Source organism: Entelurus aequoreus, linkage group LG21, assembly GCF_033978785.1.
Source record: "Entelurus aequoreus isolate RoL-2023_Sb linkage group LG21, RoL_Eaeq_v1.1, whole genome shotgun sequence".
In the NCBI taxonomy this organism is placed as follows: domain Eukaryota; kingdom Metazoa; phylum Chordata; class Actinopteri; order Syngnathiformes; family Syngnathidae; genus Entelurus; species Entelurus aequoreus.
In genome coordinates this window covers 25,638,352-25,662,017 of record NC_084751.1, presented here as the reverse complement: position 1 = coordinate 25,662,017, position 23,666 = coordinate 25,638,352, and the positions used below count along the sequence as shown (strand labels likewise).

The following is a 23,666-nucleotide window of genomic DNA, read 5'->3' as shown; positions in this document are numbered from 1 at the left end:
TATAGAGCGCATCGGTATATAAGCTGCAACCACAAAAGTTTAGAATATTTTTCCATATATTAGCAGATATATGGTATAAAATTTGTTATTTACACCGAAATATTTTGTAAATGTTTAGTTACATACTAGGCCTGGGTGATATATCGATTCTACTGATAAATTTGAGTTTTTTATTGCAGAAGATTTTAAAAATAAAAAATCGTTGTTTTTCTCCTCTTTCTCAGGCATATTTTTTGCCTCCATAAGCTTCCAAAGTTCTCGCCCGCCCCCTTCCTTAACGGAGATCCACAAGCTTAGCAAAACCTGGCTAATGCTAATGCGAATGAGAGCGAGGTGTTTGTTTCAAAGAAAAAAAAGGGTTGCTAGTGCGATATAATTGAGGCAAAAGGCGTGACTAACATGACTGCATGCTGCAAAGTTTCTTTAAGAAAGGCAGCAGCACAATCAAGCTTAAACTTAACTTAACTTAAAAAATCGTTAATCTAATTTTTTGTGAAATAATCTGATATTTAATTTTTAAGCAATATCGCCCAGGCCTATTACATACCTTAATTATTTCCAAACAGTGGCTGTAACACGGCAGTAACACGGATGATCAAACAAAACAGAAGTCATCGTCATGGACCCACTAGATGCAGAAGGTACTTTTTGGTGAATTTACGAAACTAAAACAATACAAAAAGAATGCCATTTTAAGTTAATAATACTAACCGTTGTAAACTTGTTAGCACTTTGAGACACTTGTGATTTAGGGCTATATAAATAAACATTGATTGATTGATTGATATTAGCTAATGCTAACGACGCTATCTTGATTACATTACGATAACAAGTACAATAATGCATAAAAGCAATCCTACAGACATCACACTTGGGACGGTTTAGTTAGTAAGAATTGTTTTAGTTATATTGTAAAACCTACAAACGTTGCTTGGAGTGATGAATGAAGAATCCATACGAGTAGAAACGCTATGGACAGCTGGAAGACAGAACGGTATTTATACTTCCATTTCTAAACAGAAGGGCAAACTCATCCAAAAGGTGGCGCACAAACAATAGAACTTCATTTCATTGTCGTTGCTTGTTTAAAAAAAACTATTCGTATTATGGGTGTCAGCGAAGAAAAATCGATATATTAGCTGCACCGTTTTATAAGCTGCAGAGTTTAAAGGCCTACTGAAATGAAATTGTTTTATTTAAAAGGGAATAGCAGATCCATTCTATGTGTCATACTTGATCATTTCGCGATATTGCCATATTTTTGCTGAAAGGATTTAGTAGAGAACATCGACGATAAAGTTCGCAACTTTTGGTCGCTGATAAAAAAAGCCTTGTCTGTACCGGAAGTAGCGTGACGTCACAGGCTGAAGGACTCCTCACATTTCCCCATTGTTTACAATGCAGCGAGAGCGATTCGGACCAAGAAAGCGACGATTACTCCATTAATTTGAGCCAGGATGAAAGATTTGTGGATGAGGAAAGTGAGAGTGAAGGATTAGAGTGCAGTGCAGGACGTATCTTTTTTCGCTCTGACCGTAACTTAGGTACAAGCTGGCTCATTGGATTCCACACTTTCTCCTTTTTCTATTGTGGATCACGGATTTGTATTTTAAACCACCTCGGATACTATATCCTCTTGAAAATGAGAGTCGAGAAAGCGAAATGGACATTCACAGTGACTTTTATCTCCACGACAATACATCGGCGAAGCACTTTAGCTACGGAGCTAACGTGATAGCATCGTGCTTAAATGCAAATAGAAACAAAATAAATAAACCCCTGATTGGAAGGATAGACAGAAAATCAACAATACTATTAAACCATGGACCTGTAAATACACGGTTAATGCTTTCCAGCTTGGCAAAGCTTAACAATGCTGTTGCTAACGACGCCATTGAAGCTAACTTAGCAACGGGACCTCACAAAGCTATGATAAAAACATTAGCGCTCCACCTACGCCAGCCAGCCCTCATCTGCTCATCAACACCCATGCTCACCTGCGTTCCAGCGATCGGCGGAAGGACAAAGGACTTCACCCGATCATCTGTGCCGTCGGCGGCTAGCGTCGGCTAGCATGTCTGCTATCCAAGTCAAAGTCCTCCTGGTTGTGTTGCTACAGCCAGCCGCTAATACACCGATCCCACCTATAGCTTTCTTCTTTGGAGTCTTCATTGTTCATTAAACAAATTGCAAAAGATTCACCAACACAGATGTCCAGAATACTGTGGAATTTTGAGATGAAAACAGAGCTTTTTTGTATTGGATTCAATGGTGTCCGAATACTTCCGTTTAACTACTGACGTCACGCGCATACGTCATCATACATAGACGTTTTCAACCGGAAGTTTAGCGGGAAATTTAAAATTGCACTTTATAAGTTAACCCGGCCGTATTGGCATGTGTTGCAATGTTAAGATTTCATCATTGATATATAAACTATCAGACTGCGTGGTCGGTAGTAGTGGGTTTCAGTAGGCCTTTAAAGCGTAGGAAAAAAGTAGTGGCATATAGTCCGGAATTTAAGGTAGTTTAGAATAATAATGTACATTTACCTTGGAGAGTGGACTTCTACAGTATCTCTTTTGAGCTGCTACCATCAGCAGCTTCTCCATATTTTTATGAATACATGTTCCCCATTCAGGTATATTTTTAAACATCCTTCGTTGGCGTTAGACTCCTCTTGCTATCGTATGGTGCAGACGAGCAGTGCTACACTCTAAATTATTTTACCAAACGTTATGTCCATGTCTTGCTTTAAGCCAGCGACTAAGACCAGATGTTATGGCCTGATCTTGCAGGGTTCACAGTGGCATTTGCTTCGGCTGCTATTGGCAGGGATGAGGGCTACATTTAACGACTGTTTTGATTGTCAGCTAGTCATCGATTATCTTCACGATTAATCGACTAATCGGATTATGAAGCATAAACTTATTCAATGGCTCTTATTTCGCCATTTGCTTTTACATTTAGCTTAATATTATTTTTGCTATGTGCTAGCTGAAAAAAATGACAATTTTACTCAGATTTTTTTTTATACTTTAACTGCTGCTCATGAGGTTGTTACAAAAACAAAAATAACTATTTAAACTTTAGTTCCATTTAGAACTTTTGTGTCATGGCCCGCAGGCCAGATCCGGCCCGTGAATGAATTATCTATGGCCCCCGGGATGATATTTGATTAGTATTAGAACCGGCCCGCAGGCCACATTCACCTGCTGCTGTTTTGCACGCACCAATACTCCCATCAGTGTTGGCGCTAGGAATTTTCCAAATGGGGTCCCAGGGACCCCATCCAGTCATAAAAATGGGGTCCAACAGTAAATATTTGGTGTCCCACTTTTTTGTAACCGTTTTTAACACAAATAATAAATGTATGCATTATCCTGTTATATCTCACATTCTAAATTGTGTTTTGGAAAAAGGTTGTCATAAACGTTACTTAATTCTTTTTTTTTTTCTTAAATACAAAAGAAAACACATTTTTATTCATATGTAAATGCATTCAGTTATAAACATTCATTCACTCTTTCCTTCATGGATCTAAACTTTACTGCTGTCGATATTTTTTTCTATATTTTTATTGTAATATTTACAGAATGTGTTTGTTCTATTTTTGGCCATAATTAGACAAAGAAAACAATCTGAAGTTGTCTTTATTTTTTAGTTTTAATGCCATGATTTTAATAGTTCGGCCTGCGTGTGCACAGATTTTCCTCCATGCGGCCCCTGAGCTAAAACGAGTTTGACACCCCTGATTTAGAAGCAAGGATAGGTCCTGTGCTGACCACAACAAAGTAGCATTTTTAATGGAAACAAAGGACAGTAAAAAATAGCAGCAATAAAAACAAAAAACACACACCAAAGCTATCAAACTTTCTCAAAAAGAAACAAGCATTTTGTGGTGTTTAAAAAAACGGCTCATGAGTATATTATTGATTATTGATCAACTCCTGGCATTTTAGCAATCTAATACACTTGATTAATTCTGAACATTTTAGCTGTCTTTATGATATCAGGGCCGTGATGCCTAATGTTTGTGTGCGTATGATTGACGTTTGTTATTGTGCCGACGCTGCTTCACAGTTCACACCTGAAGTTCCTGCCGAAAAAACTTACTTGAATTGATATAGACTAAGTTTAGCTCGCAAACTATGGTTAAAATATAGTCAACCTCGTCTCACGCTTGTTAGCTAGCTAGCATGGTAACATGCTAACTATCTTACCAAGTTGAGATTGCATCCTTCAGATGTCCGACATCATGCCTCCGTTTTAAATGATCCCGTATCAAATATGTACTGCCATGAAAACAAGATCTGCTTTGCAAAATGAGCAAGGTATAAATACCTAACAATATTAGAGTGAAATGTTCTCACACTTGTTTTCACCCACGTCCGTAAAAACTCAAGTGATGACGCGACCGACTATTGTTGGCGACAAATTTTATAGTCAACAATGTCGACGAAAAGTTTGCAACTCAGATTTTTGCTTGTAACTTAAAACATAACAGTTAACCGAGGGACAGTGCTTATCTCAAAACTATTTTAAATTTGGGCAGTCTTAAGTGGATTGTATGTACTTTTACAACTCTGATGCAACAATTTCACGGCATCTGAAGTAAAAGAGGCTACAATGGTAATGGTGTAATGTAGCACTTAATTAGCAATTGTGCTTATAACTACAAATTAGAATTTCTTTGTAAAATATACCCATCATTAGTTACAGCAACTTGCACATTTGTCACACCACTACGGTGTGCAGAATCACATAACTTACTGTATTTATTATATTGACCAGGATTTTAAAAAACCCTGAATATAAGATAACCGCTCTTTCTCAAGACCCAGTTTTGGGAAAAATATATTCGCTATGTTAAAATTATCATTATAACTCTACTGTTGCTTGCTCACTTGACCAACCATTGTCACACTTTTTTGAGCAGGTCTCTGTGTGTATGTCAGTGACAGGAAGAAAAGCTCTGACTCACTGGTGGAGATGGTTAATGAAACTTGGTTCCATAATGGCACCTGTGCCGACGTAAATAGTAATAACAAGTAAGGCTGAAACGACGCGTCGACGTAGTCGACGTCATCGGTTATGTAAATACGTCGACGCCGTTTTTGTGCGTCGACGCGTCGCATAATTACGTCACACTACCGTCATGGCGGAGCGCAAAGCAGACTGTGCGAGCGAGGGGAAAAACGCACGCCAAAAGTCGTCAAAAGTGTGGGAGTATTTCAATACACAGCCTAATAATGTTGTTGTATGCACACTGTGTCGAGCGTAAATGGCCTATCATAGCAGCACAACGGCTATGAACGAACATTTGAAAAGAAAACCATCAACCATCAACTAGTCAATCGTCCGCGTTAGCATACGTTGTCATCATTACACAAAAACATGAATGTGTCATTTGTATCTGCTAGGGGTGTAACGTTATGTGTTTTGTATTGAACCGTTTCGGTACGGGGCTTTCGGTTCGGTACGGGGGCGTACCGAACGAGTTTCTAAGCTAAAGCTAACTTTAGCTGCTAAAGTGTTAACAAGCTGCTTTGCTCCTTCTGCGGCTGCCTCTGTCTCAGGACGCAGCATTGTCCCACCCACACAACCATCTGATTGGTACACACGCAGCATTGTCCCACCCACACAACCATCTGATTGGTACACACGCAGCATTGTCCCACCCATACAACCATCTGATTGGTACACACGCAGCATTGTCCCACCCACACAACCATCTGATTGGTACACACGAAGCATTATCAGCCAATCAGCAGTGCGTATTCAGAGCGCATGTAGTCAGCGCTTCAGCGTCGAGCAGATAGGTGTTTAGCAGGTGAGCATCAGGCAGCGGACTCTCCCCAAATGATAATAAACACCTCCCAGTCAACTACTAGTAACATCACTATGAGACCGTTGACCTACTAGAAACTTAAACTGCAGCTCAGCTCACTCGCAGTCCTGGCTTGAGGTGAAGGCTAATTACCTCTCAGTTCCAGCCACATCGACCCCTTCTGAGCGCCTATTTTCAGCTGCTGGGAATATTGTAAACAAGAAAAGAAGCAAAGCAAGTAGACATGCTAACCTTTCTTCATTACAACTGTTAGTCACTCACTGGAATGAGTAGAATTGGTTATTGTGTACTGTGTTGGACTGGATGTTTATTTTGCACATTTTAAAAGCAATACTTAATGTTTACAGTGCTCCAGAATATTTAGATTGGCACTTTTTTGTATTGATGTTTATCTTTATTTTTGCACATTTTAGCAAATAAGCAATACTTTCACTTTTGTTGAAATGTTTACACTTTTGTTACAGAATATTTCGTTTTGCACATTTTTGTATTGGATGTTTATCTTTATTTTTGCACATTTTAAAGCAAAATAAGCAATACTTTTACTTTTGAAATGCTTATACTATTGCAGAATATTAAGATTTGCACTGGATGTTTACTTTTATATTTGCACATTAAAAAGCAAATAAGCTACTTTTAATTTTGTTAAATGTTAAAAGTTTTAAATGTTTACATTGTTACAGAATATTTTGTCATGTTGTTGTCAATGTTGACTGAGTGGCCATACTTTTTTTTTTTGTAAATAAAAGCCATGCCTTTTGAAAAAACTGGCCTACTTTTATTTTTTCATCTTCATTTTAAATAAAATAAAATAAAAAATAATCGGTAAAAGGAAAAATAATCTATAGATGAATCGAAAAAAATAATCTATAGATTAACCGATTAATCGAAAAAATAATCTATAGATTAATCGATAGAAAAATAATCGTTAGCTGCAGCCTTAATAACAAGGCCGAAGAAATGTAGCTATCTGTGCCGAGTGTTGGTACTAAATTAATGCAGACTCGGCCTACAACAAGTGCTTGAAGATGATATTGTTTAAGTAACGTCTTGCAGGTAACCTAGAGTCCCGACAGAGGCGTAGAGAGTCTAGTGTTCTTTTAAAACTTTATTGCCGATTGCTGACCTCATAAAGCCAACAGAAGTTTTAAGTTCCAGCAACAAACATGACCAACATTTCAATATATGCACTTGCCACGACAGAAACCAGACAACTCCTCATTATGCACCAGTCATGGCGAGCAAGGTGCATTCATGAACCCCGGAATTGTAAACCTAATCATTGCAAAACAAGCACTTCTTTTTTTTGTTCTCATTATTCATGTTTTGTATTGCTGCTGGTTTTGCTGCGACAATTATTTTGTTGAGTTTGTTTTATATTGCTGCATTTGTTATTCAGATAGTATTGTATTTATATTATTGAATCATTTAAATTACTTTTATGTTGAACCGGCATTTCACAAAATTCTGTAAAAATGAAAAAAAAAACAGTTTTTAAACAAAATGTGTAAGCTTTCATGATTCAGGCATTGTTTAAACACTGGCACTGTTTCAAAAGTACCGATTTTGCACCACTATCAAGTTAAAATGTAAACAATGCTAGAGGTGCACGGTAAATATTGGACAGATAATTATAGGATTGCTATTAGGAATTTCGACTTCATTGCGATACATCTGATAACATTAAAAAAATATACAATAATGCAAAATTACCAGTACTGTGCTTTAGGTGGGTTAGTGTGAGCAAATCAAGCGCTCCTTCTCTCCTGCTCATGCACTCATGCAGTAAACGACCTGTCGTTAAGTTCCCCTGAGCTCTCTGTAAACTAACTGGGATTGTTTAAGGGAGATTATTATTATTATTATTAAGAGGAAGACAATTTGCATGCTATTTGCAACACACACATGTTTTTACACATCAAACCTGATCAGCCACCTGAAATGTCAGCATCGCGCCGACTGTGCTTTGAAAGCCTCCAAATATGTCTGCGCTGCTGAGAAGCTGCCCCAAAGCCAGATGCAAAGAAATGTTTAAAAAAATATTTTGCATCCCTGATTGAACTTTTTTTTTTTTAACTATCCAGGTCACAAATTATGTAAAAATATAAAAACATTGTTCTTAAACTAATTTTTTTTTAAATATTAGTTTGAGCACTGTTTAAATTACCGGTAGTTGTTTAAGCATCAAGGTTGCATGTATGAATCTTTAGAACCGGAATATGAGATGACACACACAAAAATACAGTCTTTTATTCAGGTCAGTACATTACTTCAGGAGTGTATCTGTGGATATACTGTACGTGTGCAGTTTCTAATGTCAATGGCAATTATATTTTGATCTAATGGCATGCATATTAGATAGGGGTGTATTACGGTTCGTTTTAATTATTCGATTCAATATTTGTATTTGCCGATACTCCGGAACGATCTAATTTTTTAGAACGATTCGATCAGAAATGATTCAGTAACTTCAAATCGATTTAGAAATTTTTAGCAAAAAAAATATCAACCAGTGGATATTGGACATTGCAGGTCAAGGTTCCTGAATTCCTGTTATTTGTTGAAAAGGAATTATGTATTAACAAATTATGGATACAAGCAAGCACGTTAACAACACTTAATGGCCAATACATTCAAATCTCATTTGAATAAAGTGCAACGAACACTTTAGGTTGAATTAACAAGAGGAAACCTTTTCTGCTCACATTTTCAACATTCACGCAATTATTAATAAAAGTACAGTGACCAACATTTTAAGAGTAGAATTACCTGCTAAATAAAGTTCCTCGACCTGGCCATACAGTATTTGTTATCCGCCCTGGCATTGCCAATGACGAACATCGTACAAGGCGTGCGGAAGCATGTAAGTCTCCTCTTCCTTGTTGATGGTGTTGGCCCCTCGCTCCCTAATTGTCATCCATCTCTTCTATTTCTTTCTTTCTGATGAAATTACTTCTGCTTGGTTGCCAGTTGAATGTTGTGCGTCACACGGCATGTTGTATTCCAAAAGTTCCAAAACTTCATATAAAGTCGTCCGTTCTTAAAGGCCTACTGAAACCCACTACTACCAACCACGCAGTCTGATAGTTTATATATCAATTATGAAATCTTAACATTGCAACACATGCCAATACGGCCGGGTTAACTTATAAAGTGCAGTTTTAAATTTCCCGGGAAACTTCTGGTTGAAAACGTCTATATATGATGACGTTTGCGTGTGACGTCAATGGTTGAAGCGGAAGTATTCGGACACATTGTATCTCAATACAAACAGCTCTGTTTTCATGGCAAAATTCCACAGTATTCTGGACATCTGTGTTGGTGAATCTTTTGCAATTTGTTTAATGAACAATGGAGACTGCAAAGAAGAAAGCTGTAGGTGGGATCGGTGTATTAGCGGCTGGCTGCAGCAACACAACCAGGAGGACTTTGAGTTGGATAGCAGACGCGCTATCCGACGCTAGCCGCCGACCGCATCAATGATCGGGTGAAGTCCTTCGTCGCGCCGTCGATCGCTGGAACGCAGGTGAGCACGGGTGTTGATGAGCAGATGAGGGCTGGCGTAGGTGGAGCGCTAATGTTTTTATCATAGCTCTGACGAGGTCCCGTAGCTAAGTTAGCTTCAATGGCGTCGTTAGCAACAGCATGGCTAGGCTTCGACAGGCGGCACAGCATTAACCGTGTGGTTACAGGTCCAGTGTTTGGTTCGGTGTCTCCTGATAGTAGTATTGTTGATCTTCAGTCTATCCTTCCAGTCAGGGGCTTATTTCTTTTGTTTCTATCTGCATTTAAGCACGATGCTATCACGTTAGCTCCGTAGCTAAAGTGCTTCACCGATGTATTGTCGTGGAGATAAAAGTCACTGTGAATGTCCATTTCGCGTTCTCGACTCTCATTTTCAAGAGGATATAGTATCCGAGGTGGTTTAAAATACAAATCCGTGATCCACAATAGAAAATGGAGAAAGTGTGGAATCCAATGAGCCCTTTTACCTAAGTTACGGTCAGAGAGTTACGGTCACTGCACTCTAGTCCTTCACTCTCACGTTCCTCATCCACGAATCTTTCATCCTCGCTCAAATGAATGGGGTAATCGTCGCTTTCTCGGTCCGAATCGCTCTCGCTGCTGGTGTAAACAATGGGGAAATGTGAGGAGCCCTTCAACCTGCGACGTCACGCTACTTCCGGTACAGGCAAGGCTTTTTTTATCAGCGACCAAAAGTTGCGAACTATATCGTCGATGTTCTCGACTAAATCCTTTCATCAAAAATATGGCAATATCGCGAAATGATCAAGTATGACACATAGATGGAATCTGCTATCCCCGTTTAAATAAAAAAAATTCATTTCAGTAGGCCTTTATATTCTATGTTTTCCTATTTGTAGTATCGATAAAATCCATCAATTCCCTTTTAAAACGATCTGGGATGGATACCTCTTCAGGAAGGCAAACTTGTGAAGCACAGATCGATATACTTGAAATTTTGGAATATAAATCGAATTATCGGTATATCGCTCAATTGTTACACCCCTAATATTACAGTAGGTTTTCTGCACTGTCAAAGTGAGATGGGTGAGGAGAACATTGTCGTCTGCGTAAGCTAGGAGTGTGAATCTTTGGGCACCCAACGATTCGATCCGATTCCGATAACCTGGGTGACTATTCGATTCAGAATTGATTCAACACAATTCTCGCTTCAAACCAATTCTCGCAATGTATTTGGTATAATATTTATAATTAAACTTTTTCAAAACAAGTTGGAAAAGCTCATTCTGGTTGCATGGAGATGGTCTAAAAACTTGTTTTTAAAACTGTATTCCTTTGTAGTAAAAAAGTATTTTATAATTTTTTTTAAATTAATTTTTGAAAATTATGACTAGATTTGGAATCAGGATGAATCACGAATTGGATGTGAATTAAATTTTTGGTGCACCCCTAGCGTAAGCCTTTAAAAAAAATTAGAAAACCTTTTTCTAGGTGATTGATGTGTAAACGATGTACCGTGTGGGACTTCTTTTTTTTTTTTTTTTGTAGCTTTAGTGAGTGAACGCACTAAAGAAAATTAGGCATAGACGTGGCGTCTGTGTTAGTGATCTGTTGACGCTATTTAGGCCCAGTGCTTCCAAATCCTTTCCTTCAATAATGAGCAGGACCGTAGTCCAATGAGAGAGGGTCTGGCCTGCACTGCAGCCTCAGCACGGATAAAAAACATTCCACTGTAGGTCTCTGTTGAAATAACAAGAGCCTGCAAAACAATCAGTCTTCACAGCACAACGCTCTTGCCATTCTCACGGCTAATGAGCGAGATGGCGAGGAACCCCCTTTGCCTCTCACTCTTGTCTCTTGCCTCCTGCGGAACAGAATGGATAACCTGCATTCCTGCATAAACATGTCAGGCCTGCTACATGCGTACTCATTAACTCTCTTCTCCAAACAGGGATTCATAGAAAGAAGGTTGTTTCACATTATTTCTGAAGGGATAAAGCCCACCTCTAATTAGTCGGCTGACCCACTTTAAGGATTCCTGGTATGCTCAAAATTTTCCCATAATACCTAACACCATTCAAAGATACATTGTTGCTTTGCAAATGTTTGCAACGGCTCTCAACTTTGCTAACCCGTCAAAAAGCACTTCTTTGAAGCCTAGTAAATCTACAAATGCAATCTTCTGAACTGCTGTTTTCTACTGAGAAGAATCATTTTGAAATAAAAATTCTTAAACCAAGGCCAAAAACAGAAATAAATTATGCCTATTATTATTATTATTATTATTATTATTAGTAGTAGTAGTAGTATTATTGTTATTATTATTATGTCAGTATTCGGGATACAACTATACGAACATTTCATATCACGGTTATTGTGACCATAATGATCACGGTTGTCATTAATTTTGCGGTATTGTTATGTGTTCAAAAAGTACTTATACACACGGTGAAATCTTTTCACCAAGTTATTTGTTTTAATAACTAAAATAAATAGACACTGTTAAAAAAAACACTATTTGACAAGTTTTGTGTTTCTTTTGCATCACTGATAGTGTTTTAGTCTTAGTATTTTATCTGTTTAATGGCTTAGCTTTTATTCTTTTAAATATTTACTTGTATTGTAAGACTTATTTAAATGGAAAGTGTGTAACAAAAAAAAGGATTATAATTTCTGGCGGGCGGTGTGGCGTCCTACTCTGTTCAGCGATCCTTGAACGCACGGTAAAAACACATCCTCTGAGTAGAGGACAATCATAATAAAAGAGCACAGCTTGTAGGTTCAGTGTGCACTAGGGTTGTACGGTATACCGGTATTAATATAGTACCGCGATACTAATGAATCATTTTCGGTACTATACCGCCTCTAAAAAGTACCGGTCTGGTACTTTTAGCTACTTCTAAATCACTAACCCTCGCCTCCTTGGCAACAAATAAAGTAAGTTTCTTACAAGTATCATCCCTGCAGGACAAGAAATAGCTAAACATACTTCACTACACACTGTAGCTCACCGGCGTCAAAATTTAAACAAACGCCGTTTGGTGGATCTATACCTGACATCCACTGTAATTATACCAGGTACAGTAGCATTATTCGATACTACTATGATTATGTCGATAATTTTTGGCATTTCAACATCTTCTTTCGTTTAAAAAAAATGTATATTATGTTTATAAACTCGGGAAATATGTCCCTGGACACATGAGGACTTTGAATATGACTAATGTATGATCCTGTAACTACTTGGTATCGAATTTGTGGTATCATCCAAAACTAATGTAAAGTATCAAACAACAGAATAATAAGTAATTATTACATTTTAACAGAAGTGTAGACAGAACACGTGAAAAGAGAAAGTAAGCAGATATTAACAGTAAATGAACAGGTAAATTAATAATTCATTTTCCACCACTTGTCCTTAATAATTTTGACAAAATAATAGAATGGAAAATGACACAATATGTTACTGCATACGTCAGCAACTAAATAAGGAGCTTTTGTTTGCTTACTTACTAATAAAAGACAATTTGCCTTGTATGTTCACGATTTCATTTAAGGACAAACTTGCAATAAGAAACATATGTTTGATGCACCGTAAAATTTTTGGTTAAAATAAAGCCAATAATGCACTTTTTTGTGGTCCCCTTTTATTTAGAAAAAAGTATCGAAACAATATTGGTATCGGGACAACACTAGTGTGCACAATTCAAAAGCTTAATTGCTCAGACAGTAATGTGTTTATATATGTTTAGATTGATGTATGTTTCGTAATGGAGAAAGATATTAATGTCTTGTTTGAATGTTAGCCTTTAAGCTAGTGAGCTGGCACCAGTCAGTCAGTGAGTTTATCAATGTGCAGTTCAATCAATAACAATTTTTTTATTTAATTGTAAACAGTGTTACTAACCATCAGGAGTTTTAACGCAGTTATCATTAATACCATTTATTGCTACATCCTTACGTACATTGCTGAAAAAAAAAAGTGTTTCAATGGTTGAGCTAGTTAACAAAAACAGGTGTGGTTTTTTTTCTCCAAAAAAGTGGTCTTTAAAAAAGGAGAGGGTCATCTTATATTCAGACGTGTTTTACATTTGTCTTATTCAGGTTGCATCCAAGGTTTCACTCACTATATAAGGCCATAATGAACAGTTCTTACTGGAGAATTCTTGGAAAAGAATGAACCCATTACCTTCAACTATCCGTCCAAATGCACATGCCACAACATGCTTTGCCTCCTATCATAAACTGTAGGACAATATCAAAGAAGTGGGAGTAGGATCAGGCTGACATGAAGGGCCTGGCAAAATAAGTCATTTTTACGATGTTTGGGACACAATGATTTACTGTACATAGAGGCCTTTTATGTGTTTAAGTCCACTGTATGATAGTCAGCCTGACTTGACCCGTTCTGTTTTCAGAAACCACACATCAGACTCCAGCCAAATGCTTGTTTTAAAAATCAGCCAGAACAGGTCGGAAGACATGCCATTGTCATTTTGCAACACTGTACTATGTCATTCACATGTCCCGTACGCAACTCTATTTCCCATTTCAAAGTTTTAAATCCGCACTGCAAAAATGTCTTTCATTTTGGGTTTTATGTAGTTAAAGTCAAACTGTGTTTTTGAACAGCGTTTCTCCAAAAGTAAACAGATCTTAATGTGGGATTGAAGGACGTCACTTTTTAAATTTAGGTTTGGTTTTCCTCCTTTAAAATGAAATAACCACTTTTTGCTGCCTCAAAATAGTAAGGCACCTGACCACACCAAGTTTTAAGAGCAATACACACCCAAGCTTGCACAGATGGACACAACGTGGGGTTCTTAGCAGGCAAAATAACCACTGCGTTCGTTGACACAGTAGCTAATTTTACTTTTTAATGATAATGTTTTTTTGGTGAATCTTTCTCCATAAAAACCAAACCCCAAGTTGGATTTTTTTAAATTCCATTTGTCACTAATTGCATCACACTGAGGTAAGTTGAATTTTTTTTGACACAGGTCACTTTCATATATACATGAAACATGTTCACATTTTGTATGCTTACCATTACCATTATAACAGCACATTAGATCTCAGTTTTAACTATGTTTGATCTCACAAGGCTTGATGTAATTCACCACCTTCCCCTCTAGGAAGCTCAATTACACTCTAATGGCGGTTACGATCAACTGATTAATTGGTCAGTAAGATTTCAGTTGATTGTGTGGAACTGATGAAACCCGCCTTAACGCCTTAACTGAGGTAACTGAGCCCACAACCAGCAGAGGTGCTGTCTCAACTAGTTTTCTGTCTACAAGTTATTTGGCAGCATCTGTCCTCAGCGGATATCAGCATAAAAGCATGTATTATTACAAGGGTGACATCGTCTTGCATCTAAAATCTACGAAATAAGCGCTGATGCAAGCAGTTCTGTAGCGTACGTTCTTGTGCAAAGGTGGATAGCAAGTTAACTGTTAAATTTCGTCCAAAAGGTACACAAGGTTGATCCTTTCTTGTATTTTAGTGAAGTCCTTTACAAAAGGTCAACATTGTAGGCTACTAGGAGGTAGCAGCTACACAACAGCTACGCACACAATAGCACACAGGCTAGACATACGTAATAAATATCCCTAATTGAACATTATTGCAGTCTAAAACAATTGTCAATATAATCAAGTATTGCTAAATCTAGGTTGTACATTACTTAAAGATACTAAGTCTTCAAGGCAGGAGTGTATAAAAGTATCCAGTAAGAAACGTGTTTACATCATTCAACTTGAGGCTTCTTGAGTAGGGCTGGGTAAAATATTTGATTTGATCGATTATGAAATAAAATCTTTTACATTTTGCAATATCCATTCGCAAGGTGTAATATCGATTACCACTGAATAAAAGGCTGCAGCAGTAGTCGAAATATACTTTTTTATACATCTTCTTGATGTATAAAATCTTCTTCAAAAACTTGGCGCACACTTCCGGCCTTCACAATAAAATCACTGTGCGTTACATCCTGTCTGACTGCGATAACAAAATAAGAATCCCAGAAGAATAGCTTACATATTTATTGTTACGTTTTTTGTATATCATTTGTATTTAATCCCCGCAACCCCGAGAGGGACAAGCGGTAGAAAATAGATGGATGGATGGATTTGTATTTAATGATTCAACATCTGCTCTTGATCTTTCTTTTTTTTCCAATATTTCTGGCACAAAGTGGAGTAGGTGTGATTTGACCACAGGTTCCTTCCCATTTACCGCAATGGAGAAGAAAATAAATGCACCCTGGACTGTCAAAATGATACATCTAAACTAATTTGTCAATGTCTTCTTGCAAAGGGAAGATGCACGTGTCTCTGGCTGAAGCCTTGGAGGTCCGAGGAGGTTCGCTCCAGGAGGAGGAGGTCTGGGCGGTGCTCAGCCAGAGTGCAGAGAGCCTCCAGGAGCTCTTTCACAAAGGTATGACTGTGGATTGTACTTTAAAGGCCTACTGAAAGCCACTACTACCGACCACGCAGTCTGATAGTTTATATATCAATGATGAAATCTTAACATTGAAACACATGCCAATACGGCCGGGTTAACTTATAGAGTGCAATTTTAAAATTCCCGCCACACTTCCGGTTGAAAATCTCCTTTGGATATGATTTATGCGCGTGACGTCATAAAATGCACGGAAGTGTTTGGGCCCCATTGGACACAATACACAAAGCTCTGTTTTCTTCGACAAAATTCCACAGTATTCTGGACATCTGTGTTGGTGAATCTTTTGCAATTTGTTTAATAAACAATGGAGGCTGCAAAGAAGAACGTTGTAGGTGGGATCGATCGGTGTCTTAGCGGCTAAGTACAATACTTACAGCAACACAACAAGGACTACTTACCATGATAGAAGACGCCTAGCTGATGCTTGCCGCCAAACCCACGGATGAAGTCCTTCGTCGCGCCGTTGATCGCTGGAACGCAGGTGAGCACGGCTGTTGATGGGAAGATGAGGGCTGGCTGGCGTAGGTGGAGCGCTAATGTTTTATCATAGTTCTGTGAGTTCCGGCTGCTAAGTTGCTAAATTAGCCTTAGCGTCGTTAGCAACAGCATTGTTAAGCCTTACCAGGCTGAGAATTTTTAACCGTGTAGTTACATGTACATGGTTTAATAGTATTTTTGCTCTTCTGTCTATCCTTCCAGTCAGGGGTTTATTTATTTTGTTTCTATCTTCATTTGAGAACGATGCTAGCACGTTAGCTCAGTAGCTAAGTGTGTCACCGATGTATTGTCTTGGAGATAAAAGTCACTTTAAATGTCCATTTCGCGTGCTCGACTCTCATTTTCAAGAGGATATAGTATCCCAGGTGGTTTAAAATACAAATCCGTGATACACAATAGAAAAAGGAGAGAGTACATAGTTCTGTGAGTTCCGGTTGCTAAGTTTCTAAATTAGCCTTAGTGTCGTTAGCAACAGCATTGTTAAGCCTTACCAGGCTGAGAATTTTTAACCGTGTAGTTACATGTACATGGTTTAATAGTATTTTTGCTCTTCTGTCTATCCTTCCAGTCAGGGGTTTATTTATTTTGTTTCTATTTTCATTTGAGAACGATGCTAGCACGTTAGCTCAGTAGCTAAGTGTGTCACCGATGTATTGTCTTGGAGATAAAAGTCACTTTAAATCTCCATTTCGCATGCTCGACTCTCATTTTCAAGAGGATATAGTATCTGAGGTGGTTTAAAATACAAATCTGTGATTTACAATAGAAAAAGGAGAGAGTGTGGAATCCAATGAGCCAGCTTGTACCTAAGTTACGGTCAGAGCGAAAAAAGATACGTCCATCACTGCCTCTCAAGTCCTTCACTGTAACGTTCCTCTTCTACGAATCTTTCATCCTCGCTCAAATTAATGGGGTAATCGTCACTTTCTCGGTCCGAATCTCTCTCGCTCCATTGTATACAATGGGGAATTGTGAGGAATACTAACTCCTGTGACGTCACGCTACTTCCGGTACAGGCAAGGCTTTTTTTATCAGCGAGCAAAAGTTGCGAACTTTATCGTCGATTTTCTCTACTAAATCCTTTCAGCAAAAATATGGCAATTTCGCGAAATGATCAAGTATGAGACATAGAATGGATCTGCTATTCCCGTTTAAATAAAAAAAAATAATTTCAGTAGGCCTTTAAAGATAGTATTGTCCCTAAACAATATACCGTAATAAAAATGTTTGCTGCCTATTAGTCACATTTAACTTATTTCCTACATGAATACTGTATACTTTTTTAAAAGTGTTTGTGCATACTTTCAGTGACAGACAAAACAGCATGATAGTTGTACCTGGAGGTAAAAGGCTGAATAAAGGGAACTTTTAATTTTGGAGACGATACAGGATACAGCCTGCAGGTTTTGGCAGAGTATTGTGGATTACCGTTGTGCTTTTTATCAGCATAACCTGTTTACTGCAGTGTTTATATTGTTTTTAGGAAGCAGATCTCCATAGAGTGCCGTCAATGTCTTTAGGCTCTCTTGTGGTAATTTGACAAAGTAGAGGCATGTCTGAACTGAACAGTAATAAAAACACAGTGTTTAAACAAATATTTTTTGACCATTTGGTGAGCTACTCAAAATCGGATTGTGAGCTACTGATTGGAGACCTCTGGCGGAGCAGCTAACTAGTCTTCCACTATTAGCTACTTTAGAGTAATATTTTCCCACAATATTTGTTTGAATAGTTTGTTCACATTAGGTCTCAGTCAAATTCTGAGGTTCCACTGTATTAAAAAAAAACCTGTCAGGATGCAGAGATGTAATGCACTTCCACACCACTGCTACTACTTACAGCAATCCTTTCTACAAAAGATTGGTTGTACTCAGAGGAAATCAGAAAGGGCGGAAGAGTGCAAGATTTTACGAAACGTGGACGAGAAGTGCAGCTCACACTTGAGTCCGAAGTAGCAGAGTCGAAGAATGCACAAGTTTGCTGTGATCACTTTGTTAAAGGTTTGTTTGATGTACTTCTAACATTTATTATTTCCCATTTAAGTATTAGCTTTGTATTTCTTAAACACATGTTTGCTACAAGTGTTTCGAAAAGCAACAACTCGGGGAGTCTAAATAAAAGAAAGCAAATGTGAGCAAAAGATAGTACTTCTATGGTACATAGTTTGCAGGCTGCTTGCTGTACAACAGCCTTATTGGCTTGGTTGACCACCGCTGGTTTTCATTTCCGGGAAGAAGTCTCCTGACGGAATACAAGCAATTACAGTATAAATAGTTTGCCTTGGCACAGGTCTGTACTGTATATTCCTGAGTGCCATTGCAGTTATGTGGGGTTACCTAGTCTTGGTGTGGCTGCTGCTGAGTAATTGTGAACACACCTTGCTTAGTTTTACTCTTGTCAGTATTGTTTACATAATAAAAAACACCAATTATTGCATGAACTGGCTTTAAACCATCTTTTATAAAAGACCTTTTTTAAATCGGGTTTGACTCTGTAAAGCTCGGATTAGCATACCTAGATTATGATTTATGGTAGTGGTAGTTATTATGTATATACTTAGATAATGCATCGAGGTTTCATATGTGCCAGTCTCCGTAGGGCAGGGGTGCTCACAGTTTTTCTGCAGGCGAGTTACTTTTCAATTGATCAAGTCGTGGGGCTCTACCTCATTCATATATATAATTTATATTTACTTATTTATGAAATATATGTTTTGTTAACAAGTTAAAGGTGTTTAATGATAATGCAAGCATGTTTAACATATATAGTTAATATTGTTAATAAATTAAAGGTGTTTATTGATAATACAAGAATGTTTAATACATATAGTTAATATTGTTAACATGTTAAAGGTGTTTAAAGATAATGCAAGCATGTTTAACACATACTTAATATTGTTAACAAGTTAAAGGTGTTTAATGATAATACAAGCATGTTTAACACATATAGTTAATATTATTAACAAGTTAAAGGTGTTTAAAGATAATACAAGCATGTTTAACACATACAGTTAATATTGTTAACAAGTTAAAGGTGTTTAATAATAATACATGCATGTTTAACACATATAGATTCCTTTCTTTCATGAAGACAAGAATATAAGTTGGTGTATTACCTGATTCTGATGACTTGCTTTGATTGGAATCAAACAGTGGTGCTGATAACGTCCGCATTTTCAAATGGAGGAGAAAAAAAGTCCTCCTTTCTGTCCAATACCACATGAAAGTGGTTGGTTTTTGTCATCTTATTTGTCCAGCTTCCATACTCCTTTGTATACACTTTACAAGAAATACATTGGCGGCAAAGTCCGTAGCTTGCTAGCTTGTGCACGCCAGCTTTCTGAGACTCTTAGCGCAGGCAGGATGAAGAAGAGCTTTTATTGTGAAGGCAGGAACTTTGCAGTCGGTCTTTGGAGTTTTGACGACAGGTACGGCGCCAGAGTCTGTTGAAATAAAAAGTGTTTCTCGCCTTCCTGTCTGTAATTTTTTTTAAATAATGAGCTGGCAGCAGCCAGCGTCATCTCAGAAGACTCGGGTGCCGTGAATGTCAATCAAGTGACGAAAGTGACGTCATAGTGAAGATTTATGATCGCTCATTTTTAGGACTATTTTTTTAATGCCTGGCTGGCGAACGACTGACACAACCTCCGCGATCGACCGGTAGATCGCGATCGATGTAATGAGCACCCCTGCCGTAGGGCATCTAGATGCAGCTCTAAATGTCAAAAGCCAAGAAAGAGAAGCTACAGGAATGAGAACTATTTACACCAGGATACTAAGTGAAGATACAGAAACCATGTATCTTCACACACATGTATTTGTGTGAAAATAGAAGAAACACATTAATTTGAGAAATCGGATTAATTTAGTCTATGTAAACTTTCTGACTGAGAGTCAACAGAAACTGACTCATTTAATCAACCATGGATTTATGTTTACTTAAATTGAGTAGTAATATTTGGCATCTCAGCCTCATGTCACAGTTATAAAGATTTTGACTATTTGTAATACAGCAAGTGCCCTATGGTTGTTTCTTACCTCATGCCCTGATATGACACTCCTAGCACCTTTTCAAGCCTTATGAACAGACTCATCCAACAATGGGTGCTCAATGTTCTTCTTATACATAAACCACAGCAGTTGGTTACAATGTTTATTCAACAGTAATTTGTTTGGACAATAAATCTGATTGCCTCTTGTACTCTCTATCCTTTTGCAGTTCTTTGCTTGACCCATTGTTCTGTGCTGGGACAAGGCCCACCTCTACCTTAATCAAACACTTGCTATCACATGCTGGCTATGGCATTAGATAGATGAGATAAAACTGTCTGCTGTCCCTCAGACAGTATCAAAAAAATATAGTGTATTGTTGGGCGAACAGTCTTCCCCACCTTATTTGTATGAAGAACGATCACAGACATTTTAAACAGGAAGGTCCTATTGACATAGCAAATTCCAGCTTTTGGGAAGATGATGTTTCCGCACACAATGTCAAGTTCGTCTGTGTGCTTTTTCGGCTCCTCTTGGGTTTCTGTATCACTCGATGAAAAGAATTTTGCAGCACTGCTCAAACATTCCACTGTATATTTTTAAAGCGCTCACTAACCGTCTCGCTGGCTGTGGCTTGGTAGAAAAAGAGGCATATCTCCCAAAGGCCACATTCCTTTCTACCACTTTGCTGTTATTTTCTCACAGTGTTTTTGTTTACAGACACCATCTTGGATTTCCTCAAGCGTGTCATTCAGGCTATAAATGGACAAAATATGACAGCATCGTGTTGCTTTGTTGTAGTGATTTACTTTATCACTGTCTCTCCTTGTATCTATTTAGTTGGATGTTTGGCTACCTGATCATATCGCCCATTGTCTATTTCCCTCTCACTAGACCCTTCAGCGATGGGCTTTATCATCTCCCCGTGGTCCCTCCTGCTCATGCCCTCCGGCAACATCTCCTTCACAGACGAGTATGTTACCCAGCAAGACCTAAAAGCCTTCACTGCCCCCGAAGTTCTGGAAGGGAACCCTCTGACGTCAGTCTCAGACATAGAGAAGGTAAAAACGCTCTATAATGTTGTGCTTCTGTGTCCACACTCCGAGTGAGTGATGGTTGGCATCTGCTTACAATATTTCAAAAGTATTTCCACTTCGCCACAGAAGTACGTCATGCTGTTTTTCTTGTTTGGTGACAGTGAGATATTTCCTGTGTGCCTTTTCTCTGTTAGTATGGCATGATACAAATAATACATGGAAACCCTTAAAAGAAAAATCATTGAGACTGGGAAATTCAACGTATAAAACTTAGACATTAGGTGGGAGCCTCCGGGAGGGTATTCATAGGAGGGACTGTTTCAGGCACATCACTCACCTTTCCTGGGCACAGTTTCAGACCTCTAAACTCCCAGACTTAATATCCGGAGGGTCATTTTGCCAGGATGACCTCTAGCCAGCACCTCTACTGTGTGCTGGCCCTTGGATTTGACTGTGGCCAGCCATGCATTACATTCCTCGAGTATAGGTTCAGATCATCAGCCATAGACCTTCGAGCAGGACTTCAGAGGGGCACGGTACTTTTTAAGGGACTGCACACAGTTTCAGACCTTAAGCCGGGTACCTTCCAGGGTTTACATCCAAAAAAAAGGCTAGGCCTTTGATGGGGCTGTGGCCAGCCATAGTCTTTTTGAAAGGCCTGCAGCTGGTTATTGCACACCTTCAGTGGGTTTGGTGTTTAACCTTGAGTTGGGGACCTCTAAAATGGGCCCTTAGTTTTTTTCTCGGCCAGCCATGGCTTACCTTTTCTTGGGTACAGGTATCGTCATCAAGCCGGGTACCTTTAGACTGAAATGACTTTGAGGCACTGTGGCTGGCCGTGGCTCACCTTCCCAAGGCACACTTTCAGACTGTCAGCTTGGTAGCTCTCTGGGTTGATGTTCACACAAGATACCATGCAATAGAAGGGACTGTTGCCATGGAACAGCTTTCATGGGCATACTGTCAGACCTAGGGACCCCCAGGCAGGAGCTCCAAGGGGTGTCAAGTGTTTTTAAAGGGATTGCAGCTGGCTGTTGTACACCTTTGCTGGGCACAATATAAGGCCTCCATGCCAACAGCTTTCCTGGGCATAGCATCAGACCAAGGGACCCACAGTCAGGACCTCAAAGGGGTGTTGGGTGATTTTTTACGGGACTGCAGCTGACCATGCACACCTTTCCTGGGTTTGGTGTTAGATCTTTAGCTAAGGACCTCTAAAAGGAGCCCTTTGATTTTTAGGGTACGGGTACGGACATTAAGCCGGTGACTTTCCGACGGAAAGGCTTTTTTTGAGGGACTCTGGCTGGCCATGACTCACTTTCCTAAGGCAGTTTCAGACCGGTAGCTGGATAGCTCTCAGGATTGATGTACAAAAGATGCCATGCCTTAGAAGTAACAGTTGCCATGCAACAGCTTTCCTGGACATAGTGTCAGACCTAGGGACCCCCAGGCAGGAACTCCAAGGGGTGTCAAGTGTTTTTTAAGGGACTGCAGTTGGCCATTACACACCATTCCTGGGCACAATGTCAGACCTCCAGCCGGGGAACACCCAGGCAGGACCTTCAAAAAGGGGACGTTCATTGCTCACCTTTCCAGGGCACGGTGTCAGTCAGACTTTCAGTCTCAAAGAGACCGCGGCTGCCAATGACTCACCATTCATGACAGGCATGATTTTAAACCTCCAAAGAAGGGCTGTGGCTGACCATGACTCCTCTTTCACCTGCAGTGCATACAAAGCTTTTTTTATATTTTTGTTTTTCAAAATTCTGGCATTGTCATAATAAAATGTATGTTAAGTCATTCACCTATCATACATTTATGTTAAGTGACTCTGTATTTCATTATATATTTTTCATTCTTAAAGGGGTGAATGGTAGCTTATCATAGATTTTTTTTACAATTCCCACAGTTGACTTTACAGTACCAAATAAAGGAAAAACAAGGTAACTTTTTATGAGACAACAACTTTTTTCATCCAGACCCTTATATTTTTGAGTCCAAACACAAGGAGGATGAGCAACAAGCCCGAGAAACCAAGTGCTAAACAGATGCAGGTTTAGTGAAACACATAATCATGCAGCGGTATTGCTGAGTGCTAAACAAGAAGACATACAAACTAACCTTAAGAAAACAAATACTTACTCTACAATGTCCGCTCTCGCATTGGATGCCGACCGGCGAAACACTCTCATAATCCTGTTTAGATGAAGAAATACTCACAATCGTTGCAAAGGGTTAAAAGTACCGCAAGCAAGCATCATTTTCGCCAATTTCGGGGTCTAAGTTGGATGTCAAAGTTGACCAGCCTCTCGGTCATACATTTACTATACAGGTGAAAGG

The 23,666-nt window shown here is 38.8% G+C and overlaps 1 protein-coding gene across 6 annotated transcripts in view; it reads left to right on the top strand.

The window, feature by feature from the left end:
- Nucleotides 1-23,666, top strand: part of ptpn13 (protein tyrosine phosphatase non-receptor type 13) — a 157,392-nt gene that overhangs the window by 6,175 nt on the left and 127,551 nt on the right. For all 6 annotated transcript variants that reach the window (XM_062031277.1, XM_062031276.1, XM_062031278.1 and 3 more), the window contains exons 2-3: nucleotides 15,656-15,775; nucleotides 21,184-21,350. In XM_062031277.1, coding sequence (XP_061887261.1) covers nucleotides 15,661-15,775; nucleotides 21,184-21,350 — 282 coding nt within the window. In that variant the 5' untranslated portion in view covers nucleotides 15,656-15,660. The remainder of the gene's footprint in view (nucleotides 1-15,655; nucleotides 15,776-21,183; nucleotides 21,351-23,666) is intronic.